The 17,152-nt window shown below is 43.3% G+C and overlaps 1 protein-coding gene across 1 annotated transcript in view; it reads left to right on the top strand.

The window, feature by feature from the left end:
• The window catches only part of LOC133349297 (probable global transcription activator SNF2L2), a 57,281-nt gene extending 46,431 nt beyond the window's left edge, over window positions 1-10,850 (top strand). The window contains 6 exon segments of the mRNA XM_061562676.1: window positions 1,060-1,304; window positions 3,256-3,361; window positions 4,640-4,741; window positions 7,230-7,347; window positions 9,539-9,681; window positions 10,456-10,850. Coding sequence (XP_061418660.1) covers window positions 1,060-1,304; window positions 3,256-3,361; window positions 4,640-4,741; window positions 7,230-7,347; window positions 9,539-9,681; window positions 10,456-10,494 — 753 coding nt within the window. The 3' untranslated portion in view covers window positions 10,495-10,850.
• Window positions 10,851-17,152: the final 6,302 nt, after the last annotated feature.

Raw genomic sequence — 17,152 nt, forward strand, 5'->3', positions numbered from 1 at the left:
TTGCATCCGAAACGTCGTGATTTATTATTTTATTTCTATTATTGCTTCTATTAATTTTCTTTTTTACCTACGTGACTTTACCGAAAAAGCCTAAGAGTATCGTGGAGAAGAATGTGTGCCATTTGCATGCTGTCAACGTTAGCTACGTCACGTGCCTGCACGTTGATTTTGCAGCCTCTGCCGTTTGTCAAGCCTCCAACAGAAATTTTACATTCTGAATAATGCAGCTTAATGCAGGAGTCTGGAAGTTACAAGGGGTTTGACGTGTTTTTTTTTCATAGTACAGTGCTTGTGTAAATTGTATATTTGCATTAATTTACCATGCCAGAGGTGCATATGCTTATGGAACAAAGAGCTTGAGCGTTGATTAATTTTTCATGTTTACCATCTCAGCAGGAGGTATTAGCATGCATGCGATATTTTATGTTTCCATGCCGTGTGTCATAATCTTTCAGCAGCGCGCGGTATTTCAGGTTCCTTTTGTTAGAGAAGCATTTTGGAATGTGGATTGCATACAATTTTAACAAAGGCACATTCTGGTAACAAAAAAAAATCATGCCACAGAAATTATTCTGCAGAATATCTTGTGTATGTGTGTGGTTTTTATTATTTATATCCTGCCTCATTGTAGTATCGTTGAGCTTTGCGTGCTATAAATATAACACTAAACTGCATGCCCGGCATTGCACATTGCCGTGCACTATTTGACTAATTGTGTACAGTGCCTTTTAAAAAAAATCCTGCTCACTGCAATATGGCTCTCCTCAAGCAGCCTGCCTCTTGCCATCTCGGCACGCATGACTATGAATTCATGGACCAGCGCTGCCCGAAGTTAACCGTTTCTAAATTACAAATGAGCAGCCGGCTATGAATGCGCGCCAAAAAAAATAATTTAGCCCGATTTCTGTGGACTGTGCCGGATGTGGGAGCCCCTCGCCATGACCCTCGTTCCAGTCATCCCATCGGGGGCAAACGATCACCTGCAGGAGGCCCTCCGATCCTAATTGCGGTCGGTCATCGCGTGGCGCACCCCCCCCCCCCCCCCCCCCTCCTTCACAGGCGATTGAGGAGGGCAACTTGGACCTGCTGGAGGAGGAAGTGCGCATGAAGAAGGCGCGCAAGCGGAAGCGCGATCCCGACACGCCGGGGCCGAGCCGCGAGCGTGTGGGGGCGGCCCCCGAGCCGGAGGAGAAGGCGAAGAAGAAGCGTGGCCGCCCCCCCGTGGAGAAGCCCGTGCCCAACCCGCCCGCCCTCACACGCAAGATGAAGCGGATCATCGACACCGTCATCAAGTACCGTGACAGGTGGGTTATGCCCCCCTTCTCATGAGTTTTGACTGCTGGCGCAGTGTGATGTTAGCCGTGTGTATGTGTGTAACGATTAATGTTTAACGTGCTATGAATAAGGGCTTTCGCCCCAAATCGTCACCTATTATTATATACTGTAGATTTTTAAGGCAAGTGTTATCGATGAATGAGTTTTTCGCGTGTCAGTTAATGAGTGTGAAACGTTGTTTTTGTTTTGCCAAGAGTGATACTCTGTGCGCCTCGTGACGTGGCTCTTAAACGTGACGTGTCGCAAAGAAAGAAACGGCACGATTGGGACGATAAAGAAACCAATGCCATGGAGAATCTCATGGATCATAATAATTAAGTAAAAGTTAATGTATAAGCCCGCATCCACTGCTGGATAAAGGCCTGCCCATGCCTTAATGTCATGGGGATTGTTTAACCTTTCTTGTATAATACAGGTTTTTTGGGTTAGATCGTGTAAATATATGTGTCGTTAAAACCCGCCACCACCCGACACAGCCAACTAGTAAGGGTTGTCACCTAAACAGAACCTGCCAATTCGTCACTAGTACAGCACACCGGTGTGTTGGAGAGCCAAACCACAACATTTACAATCTGAGTACGATGTTTCACCAGTTATTACAACCAGCTTCATCAGGCGACAGACAGATTTGTGGAGAAGTCCTCCTGTTTCGTTCCTTATATAGAGGCGTAGACGTGGTGACCACGCTTCTGTGGTCTTAAGTCGACGTACATGATGCATGCGCATTATGCGAGCCCTTTGATCTTGTCTTTCCTGTCCATTGTGTGTATTAAAATAGCCGTAGCAACGGTAATCCCTTTTGAAGTATAGTGGCCTATATCGGCATGCATTTAAATAATGTATTATTTGATGATTCACTCCCACGCAGCACTAATTCGGTAGCTATCCGAACGGTTAAAATAATTTTTATTTATTTCGATAGATTCTCTAATTAGTCTTGGCCAGTAGTATCTAGTTTTTTCACAGAACTTCAACATTATCAAAATCAATTGAGTGTCCTTGTTGGCACGCGTGTTCTGCTACTGCTGACAATTGTATTTGGGAGTATTTAATATTTATCTGATGTTCTTTTAGTCTCGAGCTAATCATTCGTCCTGGTTGCCCAACATAGCATTTTCCACAAGTGCAGTTAATCCTGTTAACAACTTCTGTTGATAGCTTCGGTAATATATCTTTTGTACCAGATATTAAATTCTGTATTTTATGTACCGTGGCAAATCTGACTCGGATGTTTTGATTTTCCAAACATCTGGCTAGTTTATCAGTTACTCCCGCAGTGTACGCTATTTGATCGTTTTAATTACTTGGGCAGTTTCGATGCTCGTATTATTTTATTTGGTTTTGGCATTCAATTCCCTGTTGATTTGTGCATCCTTTTAACCGTTCATTTGCAGCGCTTCTTTAACATGTTTAATTTCACGTCTCAGACTGTCACCATCTGACACATTCTTAGCTCGATGAATGAGCATCTTGATAAGAGCAGATTTCTGTGTGCGGTGATGGTGTGACTGCATTCAAATATGTGTCAGTATGCGTTTTATTTCGGTAAACGCTGTGTTATTTTACCATTTCGACCCTGTCCGAGTTGAATGTCCAGAAATGGTTGACACACCGGTGTGCTGTACTATTGACGAATTGGCCACGTTCTGTTTCCGTGACGATCCTTACTAGTTGGCTGTGTCGGGTGATGGCGGATTTTAACGACACATTTATATATTTACGCGATCTAACCCAAAAAACCTCTATTATGGATGATATTGGTCGCAAAAGCCTCCGTGTTAAACTGACCTTACTTGTGTTTAGCTGGTTGCCCTTCCCCCTGCACCTCTGATTAGCACGGTTGGTTACGTACCGTGCGAAAGAAGTTCTACATACATATGTGCGTGCGTGTAATTTCCCTTCTTGTGTTCGCATGCGCAGCTGTGGCCGACAGCTGAGCGACGTGTTCATCCAGCTGCCATCACGGAAGGAGCTTCCGGAGTACTACGAGCTGATCCGCCGCCCTGTGGACTTCAACAAGATCAAGGCGAGACATCGCAACAACCGCACCCTCGTTCAGGATGCCCCACCTTGGCAAAATTAGTGGGGACGGCCTACAAAGTATTGCATTTGTATATTATTAACTAGCTTTACTACCCGGCTTTGCCCGGGACTTGGATTCTTGTCTTGGATTAATCCACGGCCTACACGGAGGGTGGGGGGGGGGGGTGACGTCAGCAGGCACACTGCGTGACGCTGCCGCATGCAGGTGACATCACAGATGTGATGTGATGTCACCGCTCACTTGCCGTGCAAAATATATCCATTATTGCGCCCCCCTCCAAAAAATACAAAAGTGTGTTTTTATAATTGTTGCATGGTGTACAGTCTAGAAAGTACCCACATGGCAAATTTCAAGTTTGTTGCATGTCGGGAAGTACGCTACACATTTTGAGCAGACGCACATATTCTCAAATTTCCCTTTTATATATAGAAGGTATGTACTTATGTTGAACTTTTTTTCGCGCTGTACGTAAGCCAACCGTGCTAATCGGACGTGCAAAGGTATAGCCCCTGCAATGTGGCCTACTCTCTTGCACTGGCCACACGTCTCAGAAGACGTGGGGGGGTACCCACACTTAATCTCACCACGTGCAACACATACTGTGGTGTACGTATTTATGCTGCTGGGTGTTTAGACACTTGCCCATTGTTACCACTGTCATGAGACTGATTGGAACTGGTGGCCACTGGATTGCAAGTCCAGTGTGTGCTAACCATTACAACAGGGCAGCATCCAATTTTCTTGAACTTTTATAGACTCGAATTTAAGTGATTTTTGGCACCATGATTATACGGACGAAAAATGCTGCATCTAATAGTATTTTTGGAACTACTGAACAGCGGCTGCTATCTACCATAAGATAAATGTATTCCAATGTATTGATAGGCTATACAGTTCAAACACGACCTTATTAAATGAACCAGCAACACATTTGTCTGGCTGGTGCCTGACAATCTCATCTGACACATTTCACTCTTTTGATGTTCGAAGGAAGCCATGCATTTTATTCTAAGAGGCAGATTGACATTTCGACAAAACAACTGTAACACCGTTGCCTTGGCCATTTTGCCCTATTTATTGGTTGGTGTTGGAGGCATTGGTGCATTTTTGCCAAAAATCGGAAATATGCCAGCAGTCGCATTGGGTTAATGTTAGTTTAGCCACCCTGCCTGCTGTAATTTAATTGGCAAGTGCAATTATATTTTTTGGTTTGTCTTATTGTTATTGTTTGTGACTTTTGGCCGGCTACGGTATCCTCAGGAGCGGATCCGAATCCACAAGTACCGAAGCATGGACGACCTGGAGAAAGATGTGATGCTGCTTTGTCACAATGCACAGACTTTCAACCTGGAGGGTTCCCTGGTAGGAGATCTCACGTCACCACACACGCTCACCATATCTGCTTGCCGCTCCTACTGCTGATGTTGCTGTTGCCGCTGATTCATGCTTGCTGTCCAATTAAACCTCCGGCACAGTGAAGAGAGAATCGCAAGCCACGATGAATCTGCCTTGCTCCTTTTATTGCCCGTAAGAGTTATAGGTGAGAACCCGAGGGAGCTCAGTGCGACGATTTGAACATATAATGGTTCACAATGACGGTTTTCAACTTGTCTAATACCGGACTTAACTGCAGCAAAGTATGCATTTTCTTGGTTCTTTCGGTAACATCACGTAGAAGGGAAATAATAAAATAATAACAATTCAACAATCAAATTCTCATGACACGTTTCGATTGCAACACAAGCAATCATCAGCAAGAATTGCTGTGGTTTTCACACCTCATGATGATTGCTTGTGTTGCAATCGAAACGTCGTGAGAATTTTATTGTTTTATTTTTATTATTTTATTATTTCCCTTCTACGTGACTTTCCCGAAAGAACCAAGAATATGAATCCCTGCAGTCACGAAAGCTTTAAATCGATAACTATGCATTGTTGAACTTCTTTCGCACCGTATGTAGCCAACCTCGCTAATCGGACGAGATTCAAAATGTATTGCAATGGTGCAGAGGATGTGCCATTTTTCTCCAGGGATAGTTTTTGTTTTTCAAAATGCAATTCCATCAGAGCCTTGAAAGGAAACGTATATAATAGTTGACATTTCAAGCAATTATTCTTTGGTTCTTTCGGTTAAGTCACGTCTAAAGATAAAATAATAAATTAAATAATAGCATACTACGACGTTTCGATTGCAACACAAGCAATCATCATCAGGCATAAAAGAAATAGCAACAAAAATCTAACTAGAAAACTATAGACAGACATACAAGCAGACAGACATCACAAGGACACACAGAGAGAGGACACATATCGGCACAAAGAGAGAGGTCGTTTCTGTGACGGTGCCTTAAATATAGAGAGGGGGGCGGGGGCGGAGAGAGGGAGGGGGCAGACAAAAAAATTAGCATATCAATGAGTGGACGGCAACGTGATGCTGCTGCAAGTAAGATGACGATGCGGCACGGCAGTCACGAAAGCTCCAAAATTAAGATTTCGAGCAATGGCCCTTCTTCAGAGCGCATAGCGAGAGAGGACGGATAAATAGAGTGAATAAGAATTGTATCCTGTACTATACACCATGCGGCCAGATGAAAATTACATTTCTAAAATGTTTCTTGAGGAAATCTGAAAAATTAACTTGTCCCATCATGCTCCATGGTGTAAAGAGCAGTCTCCAACTCGTGTCCACTCTCTGACCTCTTGTGTGCTATCAATAAAGGACCATTGCCCTTCTTGTTAGGAGTCCAGTACCCAACATCACCTACGATACAACTTTCCTGTTAAGGCAGTCTTGACGAATGTGCACCACTGCCAACGCAGTTATCGCCAAATAATGTGTTTAATCCCATCAAAGGCCTTGTTAATTTTTTTTTTTATAATCCTTATACGTTTCAAAAGATTATGAGCTAAACATTTTAGTGTTGCACACCTCTCCTGAGAGAAAAAAAAACTTTATTGTTATTATTTTGTTAGTCACCACATTAAAAAGGACTTTTCCAAACATCCCAACGTAGGAGCCATCCCTGAAAAAGAGACTTAAGTGAGGCTTTGGTCAATAGATATTGTACATGTACAGCACTTGTCAATCCACTGTTGAATGAGAGGCACCCCACACCCCCCGCTATTTGTTATAACTCTTATTTTCCCATACTTCACGCTGGTCAGTGGGCATTGGTGAAAGAATATTCCTTATTATTTACGGAAAAAAAACATGCCGTGTGCTCGTGCACAGCAGGTGCTTGACGTCAGAGGTCACGCCTGCAGCGCTGCCAGCGTGCGTGAGTCAGGTTTTCCAATCGCTCGTGCAGAACATCGACTTGAGCTGCGTGTGAAACGTAAGACCGGCCTCATGTAAGCGGTGTTGTTTGTGTACCGCTGTAGTCGGCAATCCAATTTTTTCCCAGTCCTGCCCAACAACAAATGTCCACCTTGCGCGCACAATTTTCTTAGCGGAATGAAACGCAAACTGGAAGATGATCTCTTGACGCTTTGATTGTGCCATTTTGATGACCGAGAGGAAAAGAAAAACACTTTTTAGTTTTTATTCTTGGTTCTTTCGGTAAAGTCACGTAGAAGGGAAATAATAAAATAATAAAAATATATTGTTTTATATTTGTATTACTTCATTATTTCCCTTCTACGTGACTTTACCGAAAGAACCAAGAATATGAATCCCTGCAGTCACGAAAGCTTTCAATCAAAACGTTTTAGTTTATTGTTTTTAGTTCTTTGTCCTTTCCCCGCACCTCCGATTAGCACGCTTGGCTTACGTACGGCGCAAAATAAGTCCACATACTTACGTGACGTCACGTCTCTTTCTCTCCGACCCCCATCCCCCCGTTCCTTCCAGATCTACGAGGACTCCAAGGTCCTGCAGGGAGTGTTCCGAAGCGAGCGCGAGAAGGAAGAGGAGAGCGAGGAGGAGAGCGACAGCGGCGAGGAGGACGAGGGTGACTCCGACAATGAAAGTCAGTTGCGACACAGCTCACGCGTTATCCGGGGATGGGGGGGAATGAAAACCATCGTTAGTAACGAGTGAAACACAAAGACAAACACCCCCTATTTCCACCTTGGACCGTGAAAGCAAGCCCTGTTGGCATGCACCAATTATCACGACTCACGCCGCACTCGAGGTTGTTGGGCAGTTAGCACCATGCCCAGCTGCTGTTAGCTCCCCATTGTTGATGTTTGTATTGTTTGCACACTAGAACATACATTTATTTAAGGCCGAGTTAACCTAGGGGCGGTCCAGAACAGGTTTAGGCACAACTTGCCACCAATGTTAGCTGTGATTGGAGAACATTGCACGTGTACCACTCATCGCTGTGACAGAGCTCGCCGCAATGTCGAAATGTACACGGGATGTGGTGAGGTCAAGTTGTGTGCATGTCAGCGTCGTTAAATCCAACTAGACAACACAGGAAATAAGGCTGAAGCCCCCCCAATTAAGGAAGGCCTGCATGCCAGCCGTCAATACTGATCATAAGGGCTGATGCCGTACCCATCCATACAATGGGATTTTATGGATGTATGTTGAACTTCTTTCGCACAGTACGTAATCAACTGTGCTAATTGGAGGTGCGGGGGAATGACAACACATTAAACACACAAGAGCAGTGCTCAAAGAAGATGTCAGCATATTCAGAAGTAATTCTGTAAGCCTCGCACAGAAAGATTTACCAGCCTATAACCATTATAGCAGACACTGTAACAATTACAGCAGCTTCAGCTTGGCATGGCAATTCGACGGTGTATCATTAATGTTTACTGCTTAAGGAAATAATGAGCCTATACAGAATAGCAACACCAGGGTTGTATCATTGATCACTGTTTGGTCGACATCTGAATGCCCTGTATTGATTCACGATAAAGAACGCAATCGAACAAAACAAATCAGCCTGCCAATTGTACTGTGTAGCGTCATTTAAAGTTTATCTGTGTAGTTTAACATATGTTGTTTATCTTCTTAGTTCTTTCGGTAAAGTGTGAGAATTATTTTATTTTATTATGTTTTATTTTTATTATTTTATTACTTCCCTTCTACGTGACTTTACCGAAAGAACTAAGAAGATGAATCCCTGCAGTCACGAAAGCTTTAAATCGAAAAATATGTTGTTTATCAGTATTTACTGTTGTTCATTGACAACCAGGGGAGAGCCTATTGAGGTTGACACAGCACTGCACACATGAAGACTTACCAGTAGAAAGATATTTCGCGCAACAGAGCTTGTGTATACAATACAGATGTAATGATTCACTTCGTGCAAGGGGGCTTGTGTTGACTACAGTAACGTAAGTGGTCGTGTTAAACGTTATAGCCATGTTGAAGGGCCTCTTGAGACTCAAGGTCCTCTGTTTCAAGGTAGATCTGGGTCTTGAAAGCTATACAAAGATTAAGTACAGTTATTATTGAATCCGATATCGGGTGAAGGCTTTCACGTGCTGCATCTGTCGTGGAGATTTCTGGAAATAGTCAAATACAGCACACAGTTTTAGATTTGAAGCTTTTGTGACTGCAAGGATTCATATTCTTAGGTTTTTTCGGTAAAGTCACGTAGGTAAAAAATTTTAATTAATAAAAGTAAAATAAAAAATCTTACTTGAAACAGCAATCGTGCTGTGACGGTTCCACCTGAAGACGGAGGCTTGTGTTGCTTCCGAAATGTCGTGATTTTTATTTTATTTTTATTCTACTTTTATTAATTTAAATGTTCTACCTACGTGACTTTACCGAAAAAACCTAAGAATAGCACACAGTTTACCAAAAACAGAATCCTTACGTTGCATATAACAGCATGACCATTACCTAGTTCTAATGAAGATAACTTGTCTTGAAATACCAATAACATTTCGTGAAAAAGTAGTGATGTTAAAAAGCACTTAGATTATTATTGCCTAAACATTAATGACTGGAAATGGTTGAACATAGAAACGGGTGCTAGACATAAAAAAAAGATGAGATTATGGCAAGACCAAGGAGTATCTTGATAAAAGGAATGGGTCTTTTGAAAGTGGCATTTGACTCGAGGTAAGAAAAAGGTTCCCCACTCTTTCATTGACAACTTGATATTTCCGTTGCGTCCCCGTGTACACAAACGCGAGTAAATCAGTGCACTGTGATGCAAAGCTACCCTCCGCCCACCTCCGCCCACCGCCCAGGTCACAGCGTGAAGGTGAAGATACGGCTGGGACGGCGGGACCGCGGGCGCGACAAGGGCAAAGCGCGCAAGCGGCCGAGCCGCCCCGCCAAGGTCAAGCCCGTGATCAGCGACGAGGAGTCCAACGAGTCTCAGGACAACCAGGTGGGGGCCGCGCACAACGCGCCGCCCGCCGGGAAACCTGGGCGAGCGTCGACTCCGTTAACGCCGCCCGCCTGTAACAATGACATGGACGATTTGAAAAATTAAGCTTCAAGCAAAGGTACTCGTTTGCCTGATAATGAAAGCCAGCTCGTGTCCCCCCCCCCCCCCCCCGCCGTGCCGCCCAGACCCTGCTTATTAGAGACTCTTCCCCCCCCCCTCCTCTATCAATGTGATGAAATGTGCGTTGCCGTTAGATAATTTTTCTCGGGAGTTAAATTTGACGCAGCGGTCTTTTGCTGCTGTTGTCGCCGTGGTCTGCCGGGCAAGTCGCCCTTAAAGAGCTTCTTAGATCAATGGGCTTTGCTCGGGAAATCAACTTCTGATTCTGACTGGATAAAAAACTAATTTGAAAATGTTTAACAGTGGGGGGGGGGGGGGTATGTTCCATATAGTGTAATGATAGCCTTGTAAGGATAATACATTAACACATGTTTTGTCATTTTCTGTCCATAAAAACCAATGGAGCAATACATTTTTTTGATGTCCCACTGAAGAGGTAAAAGTGATACCCTTCGTAGCGTGTGTTTTTGAAGTACAAATGTTATCGTCGTTCTGCCGTCATAAAAAAAACCATTGCGTAGGCTGTCCTCCTTTGTCTAGTTTTTGCATCCCTATAAAATAATATGCACTTGCAGCAAATGTGGTTTGATGAAGATGAATGTGATGCTCGACAAATTCGTTTCTTTGAAAATGTTTTTTTCTCCTACGGTCCAGGAACGTTCGGAGGGAAGCGGTGACACCGAGGAGGATTGAAATCGGCCGACAGTTGGATTGTGACCATCCCCCGGGCTTTGCAAACTTTGTGATAATGTACCACTTTCCTGGATGGCGTGGAAGGCCTATTAATGTGCATTTTAGAACACAAATACGATTTTCACGCCTCTGCTTATTTGCTTTTTTTATGCCCAAAGTGAGTGGCTTTCAATGCTTCATTTTTTCGTGTGCATGTGTTACAGTGAGTGTCCAAAAAAAATAGCTGTTGTTTTTTGGTTATGAGCAGCCTAGTCTAGCAACAATTACCCTTCGGTCGGATCTTGGCATTTGGGATGCGTCCTCTTTACCAGTGAACTTGAAAGGCATTGCAACAACTTTTTCGTGTACATGCTGACTCTGTGCAGACTTTGACAAAAATCAATTGATGCACCTCTGCAAGCTGCGGTATGATGATATCCCACCAGCAGTCGAACTTTCAACACGAGGCACTTTTTCACGTCATGTATCAACGCCCAACTTCGGAGCACATTTTCTAATCCACCGTGGCAATATAAGCATAGCTGATATGCTTTCTTTTGGGCTGGTTGCATAAGACACCTTTAAGTATAATGTTCCCAGTTTGTCAATATAGTAGTTTAAAGGGCAAAAACAACTTTAGGCGTTTTATGCAACTGGTCAGAGGGCATACAATGCACGGTGCGACTTTATGGAATAAAACCATAGTACTGTGGACAGCAGTTTGGTAGAAGTGTTGGTCAGCCAGCCATGCTGTGGTAGATTCATGTGCACTGTAGCATGACTTGAGCCTTATCATACTCGGCACGCCAAAGTGACATTAGTTTAATCCTGCAACCTTTGCAACCAGGTTAGAGTACATGAAGACAAACACGTCCTGCCGTGAATAGTAGACTTGATTTAAAATACGTGGCATAGGGTACCGTACACAAAAGAGAGGGGTGGGGGGGGGGGGCGGTTTGCATTGGAGCGATTCTACTGCAGCAACTTTTGTGCAACGACGATGGGAAAAAGACAACTGCAACGTAAATGTTAGTGCGTTGCTGCAAAACTGCTTGTACGGCATAGAATGTCAATGGATTTGACTCGTATAGCTACATTGGCCACACGGGACGTTGAAATCTTGAGAGGAGGGTTGAAGTAGCGAAATAAATAGGCTGAACAATCAAGACTGTACCAAGCTGTAGCCATATAGTAGGGTACGCAAGAATATTTGTTTTCTTTAATTGGGTCTGTATAGCATTTGTCGCTGTAGGAACGTAAGGTTTGAGAGCCGTCCGTTCGATCCTTTTTTAGTTCAGTGTGTTTCGTGAGAATGAACAGTTGGATGGTGTTAATGGGATCAACTGTGGATGAATGGGGACGATGTTTGGGTAACTCATTAAACTGTTCAGTAGCTCATCCTATTCTTTAGTCAAGCCATGTTATCTATTTACCATATCTCTGTAGCGTAACTTTCCAATACTTTGATGTATGGCACCAGTCATTTAATAAAAAATAATATTATATTTGACGTGTTTCTGACTTGTTATGTGACTGGCCCCAGTTGACATGACGTGTGCTTTTAATTTGCTTTGTGAACGAATTAAACCAGCCATCAATGCAATAACGTGACATTTATTTGTGATTGTCATTTGATTATGCACGCATCCGTGACGGTGAATTCTGGGCTAACAACGTAAATTTGGTTTAAAAATAAACCGTGTAAACGGCACCATGTCCTGTTTTGTATCTGCGCTAACGTTCACTGATGACATGCATACACATCAGTGACGTGCGATGTGGTCAATGTCTGGGGAGGCACTGGCTCGTGTCAGAGCCAGATTCACACACTGAGGGGGCGTGGCTTCACTGAGGGGGGCGTGTTAGACACGTCCCCCTCAGTGAGGCAGATGTGACAGCTGCCTCCCCTGGTGCTTTTTTATTGCAGTTTCATGACGAGACCAGCGAGCCTAAATATATTTATACACATACGTGAAATAAGTTACCTGGAGTATGGAAGACGAGGACATGAAATGAAGGGGTCTACAAACATCACATTGGTGACATACTGAGATAGTAACAGGCACGCGGTTATTGCCTGCGCTCCAGTTACTGAGAGGTTGCGCAATCAGAAGGGAGGCTGAGCTTGTCGCCGCCTCACTTCTCGTCTCTTCCTGTATTTGCTTCGGGGCTCTGCAAATTTGGCGATTTTGACTATAAAAATGATTGGAATCGTACAGAAATGACTTTTTATAACAGATCAGTGGGAAAATGTTAATATATTTTTTTACCTTTCGTAACAGCTATTTTCATTGGAGTATGGCAGGTGAGGCTCTGCCTCCCCTGACCGCACGTCCCTGATACACACAAAAGATAACGTCACATCAAGATATAGAAACGTCCAATGCCTTGGTCAGGATCCCTGAAATCATGAAATCTAACCAAAGCCCTGACCCATTGGTGTTTTCATCGGACTCGACCAGGTCAATAAAGCAGAGGTAGTTCCCGATTAAATTCCTCTACAACTCTGCTGTAGCAGACTGTTCAAAAACCACATCTGTGCCTGGCAAGGACACGCATATCGCATCGTTGCCCCTCGAGCGATGCAGGACATCTTATGCCAGTAGCCTCAGTTGTTGGCCCTCTGGGCCAGATTTCCCATCCTTGGCATATTGTCTGGTTTCCGCTGTACCAAAGTTACCCACGCCAATACTGTTGGCGAACCCTACTGCTGTGTCCTCTTTAAACTCAAGTCAGGTCGTCTGTGCGGTTGTGGACGCAGCACGCCATCAGGTGTGTGAGCTCGGCTCAAGGGACAAAAATAACAATCGTTTCTGAAAACGGCCAACTCCAAATTCAGCTTCTTTCATAGGCGGACCTCCATTGCCACATTTGGCCCGTCCAGGGAGTTTCCCCGCCGTTCGCCTTGAACTTGGGCTCATTGTTCTCATGAACGTCCTGCTTGATGCACTGCTTGAAGATTAACGGTGACTCGATGGTGTCTGCAACGTGTCGGGTAACCAATGAAGTGCGGCTGCCCTCAAATTCGATCGCCGGACCATCGGCGGACGTTCGACGCCGTCTCGATTGTGCGCAGCCGCTCCCGGGCGACGGCGCGAGCTTCGTGAAACTTTGGAATCACGTGGCACAAGTGTCACGTCCCCCGATCGTCCCTTGATCCTGACACCACGCGGTTGTAATTATAATATATTGTAATATATATGGACACATCCCCCCCCCCCCCCCACCAATATTAAAATATGCTCAAAATGTCCCGCCCAATATATTGCTATAAAATAGATTTATAAAATAATAATTGCTATGCTATGTAAATAAAAACAACAATTCGCTAAACCTTGGCCACAATATCTGGACTTGTCTTCATATAACAATGCATTGATTTCTGTTTAGATTATTGTGGTTATGGTTGTAATTTATTAATCCCTAATCTCTGCCATTACATACAATGAAACAAGAAAAGGTAAAAAAAACAGAGCAATATAATACAATACACTATTAGACATTGAAAAAAAATAACTAAGTCCATCCTATGTGTTGGTGAATTTTTTTACATTTTAGGCAGGAAATTCGTTTTCAAATTGAGATTTTTTTTTTCTGGGGGGAGTGGACCCCCAGACCCCCTGGATGATTTGGTCCCCCCAATGTTTCTCCATGGCTACGGCCTTGTATTCCCACCATCGTAGTCGTCATCTTGTCCGTGCTGTCGGCGGCCTCGATGAACGACCGTCGTATCTCCCTGAAGACACCGGAGTCTGTGGCTTGGCTGCGGTTTTTCCGAAGTCGCTCGCAGCGACGGCGAACGCAGATTCCGTCAACACCGCAACACGGGACACTCACTCCTCGCAAAGTCGGGGTTCGAATCGTCTCGGCGGATTTCTCGCCCCTTCTTCAAAGTTCATCACGGTGACGACGTACTATCGGGTGTCAGCCGGAGCACGAAGACGTCGCACATTCTGTTCCTCTTCCCTCGGTCCTTCCACTCTGTCCCGTCCTTCCCCTGCCCTTTCGTGAACCCCCATGTGTACTGTGCTGCAGTAACTCATTCCTCGGCACTTGCACATCCCCTGCGATCTAAATCACAGTTTTGTTGTTACCGCTTTTTAAACTACGTAAAGCACCTTCAGCTAAGGCGCTCTATATAAATATAAAACATGAGATGATCCAGTGGTCCTTCTTAATCGGGATCAGATCAGAATGTGTATTTATACTGCAGGAGAAATCTGATGACATTTACAACTCTTTTTCACAGATGTCCAGTAGGGGCGGGTCAGAAAGTTACAACAACAAACAATGCAAAAAACACGATAATAGTGCAAAGTATAGCAAAGGTAAGCAAATCACAAAAAAATATAAAATCCAACTCTTTTTTTATTTCACCAGGAAAAGCCCACAGCGATTCGCTTCCTTTTCAGAAGCGATCTGGCTATCACAAATGAGAGCTCAACGAAGTGGCTTATCACGTGGACATTTATAGCAGACAAACAATCCAAATACTCTCGCCAAAACGCATGTTTATGACTGTGATAATGATGAAGATGGAAGGAAACAATGGCACAACCATAAAAACAAGCACACAAAAAACTATACTCTTTAGTTCTTTCGGTAAAATCACGTAGGTAGAAAAATAAAATAAATTTTTTTTATTTTTCGGTAAAGTCACGTAGGGAGAAAAATAAAATAAAAATAGATTTAATTTTTCTACCTACGTGACTTTACCGAAAGAACCAAAGAGTATGGATTCCTGCAGTCACGAAAGCTTCAAATGGAGCACAAAAAAACTCTACAATGGCATTGCAGCACATAAAAAAGTGTAAAAATATGAAATGCAGTACCGAATTATAATTGAATTATAAAGAGCTAAGGGCTTCCGCCGAAAACGTTGAGTAATGAAATCATCTCGAACAGATGTGATCCCGTGGTGGCGAGATGTTAACATCCTCACCTGGTATACAGGAGGTCGTGGGTTCGACACCTTGAACCTCTGACGCCTGCTACTGTATATTTGGAGTTTGCGTGTTTGCCTCGTGGTCGCGTGGATTCTTATCCGGGTCCTCCGGTTTTTTTAAATCCTTAATATTAAGTTCACTTGCTTGCTTGCGCGCTTACGACCGTGCAAATCTTTCGGTCGTTTTTTAACCCACTTCCCGTGATCCAATCGAGCTGACATTTTGCACACAGACTCGTTGTGCGTGACAATTTATTTTCGTGAAATTTTTTTTCCAAAATTTACACTTTTTAGGAAAAAATTAATTATATTTAATTACCAATTGCTTAATGGTGGCAGGCAATCATCTGACCCATAGGTGGCAGCCATCTCAAGCCAGAGGACGAGAGGACTCTAGCCGCCACGCATATAAAGGATTTATAGTGAAAAACTTTGTTTTTACGGGTTAATTTTTTCCCTCCACATTTGGAAACGACATCACGCGTTTCGAGTATTTGACCGATATACATTTGCACATGGTAAGCTAACTTTGTGGCCAGATCGCTTCTGAACAATACAATTGTTTGGTTGAATGTTTATTTAAAAACTGGTATATCGCGAGAGACCTTCGAAAATTGGGGAAAAGGTGTATAAGCACAATTAATAAAAAAAAATTCTTTGGGTCTTTCAGTAAAGTCACGTAGATAGGTTCAAAGAAAATAACAACAAAAACTACGACGTTTCGATCGCAACACAAGCGTTCGTCTTCAGGAAGCGATCGAAACGTCGTAGTTTTTTGTTATTTTCCTTGAACCTATCTACGTGAATTTACCGAAAACTCCAAAGAATATGAATTCCTGCAGTCACGAAAGCTTTAAGTCAGGATTTAATAAAAACTCCACACATTTCTCAATACCACTGGCCTCAAAAGTAAAACATTTCAGCAGTCGACGTTTCGGGGAATGGCCCTTCGTCGTAGTTTTTGTTTATAAAAAATGTTTTAAGTCAACTGCCCGGGATTAGACAAAACTTAGTCCACTTTTCGCCCAGACAACTGGAGATCAGAGACTAATTGTTTCTAGCACATCAATGAAGGGTCATTTCCCGAAACGTCGCCTATTATATATATTTTCCCTTCAAATTCACCGTGTTATTGACGAATATGTTAATATTTTACAGTAAGTGGGTTGCTGTCAAATTTGTACGATTTGTTTTGTCTCCAACCGACCACAAATTCAAAATCAAATCTATCGTAATGTAACAAGCTAAATAAGAAGACAATTAATATTGCAAACCTGTACCATTATATGTCCCTCCACGTAAATGAAACAATGCTCTTTGACGTACGAATAAGTAAAAGTTCTAAAATGTAAAGGAACATTACGAGTAAGACACTGCTATACTGTACTCTATTAAAATGATGACAGTGACGTGGTAATATTGTTTTGACGTTACAATTTTAGTTGAAACGTTACGCTATCATTAGTCATTTCAGTAACTGTATAACTCAAATTTCTTCAGAAACCCGCACTGACTGGCGTGGTGAAGTATAGTCAATCTCCGTGACAAACAGGGCCACGTGGTTGCGGAGGTATCCATCGAGCAGCGTCTTGACACGGATTTTAAATTACATTACTAATATAATAAGCCAAGTATGTGTGTCCCGCGCGTGACGTCACTCCACATGAGAGCCCCCCCCCCCTCATTAATAATTATGAGCGGGTGACGTCACTCCACATGCCGCACCCCTCCCCA

The sequence above is a fragment of the Lethenteron reissneri genome, chromosome 4 (assembly GCF_015708825.2).
Source record: "Lethenteron reissneri isolate LAM-NWPU_2019-01 chromosome 4, ASM1570882v1, whole genome shotgun sequence".
Lineage (NCBI taxonomy): Eukaryota > Metazoa > Chordata > Hyperoartia > Petromyzontiformes > Petromyzontidae > Lethenteron > Lethenteron reissneri.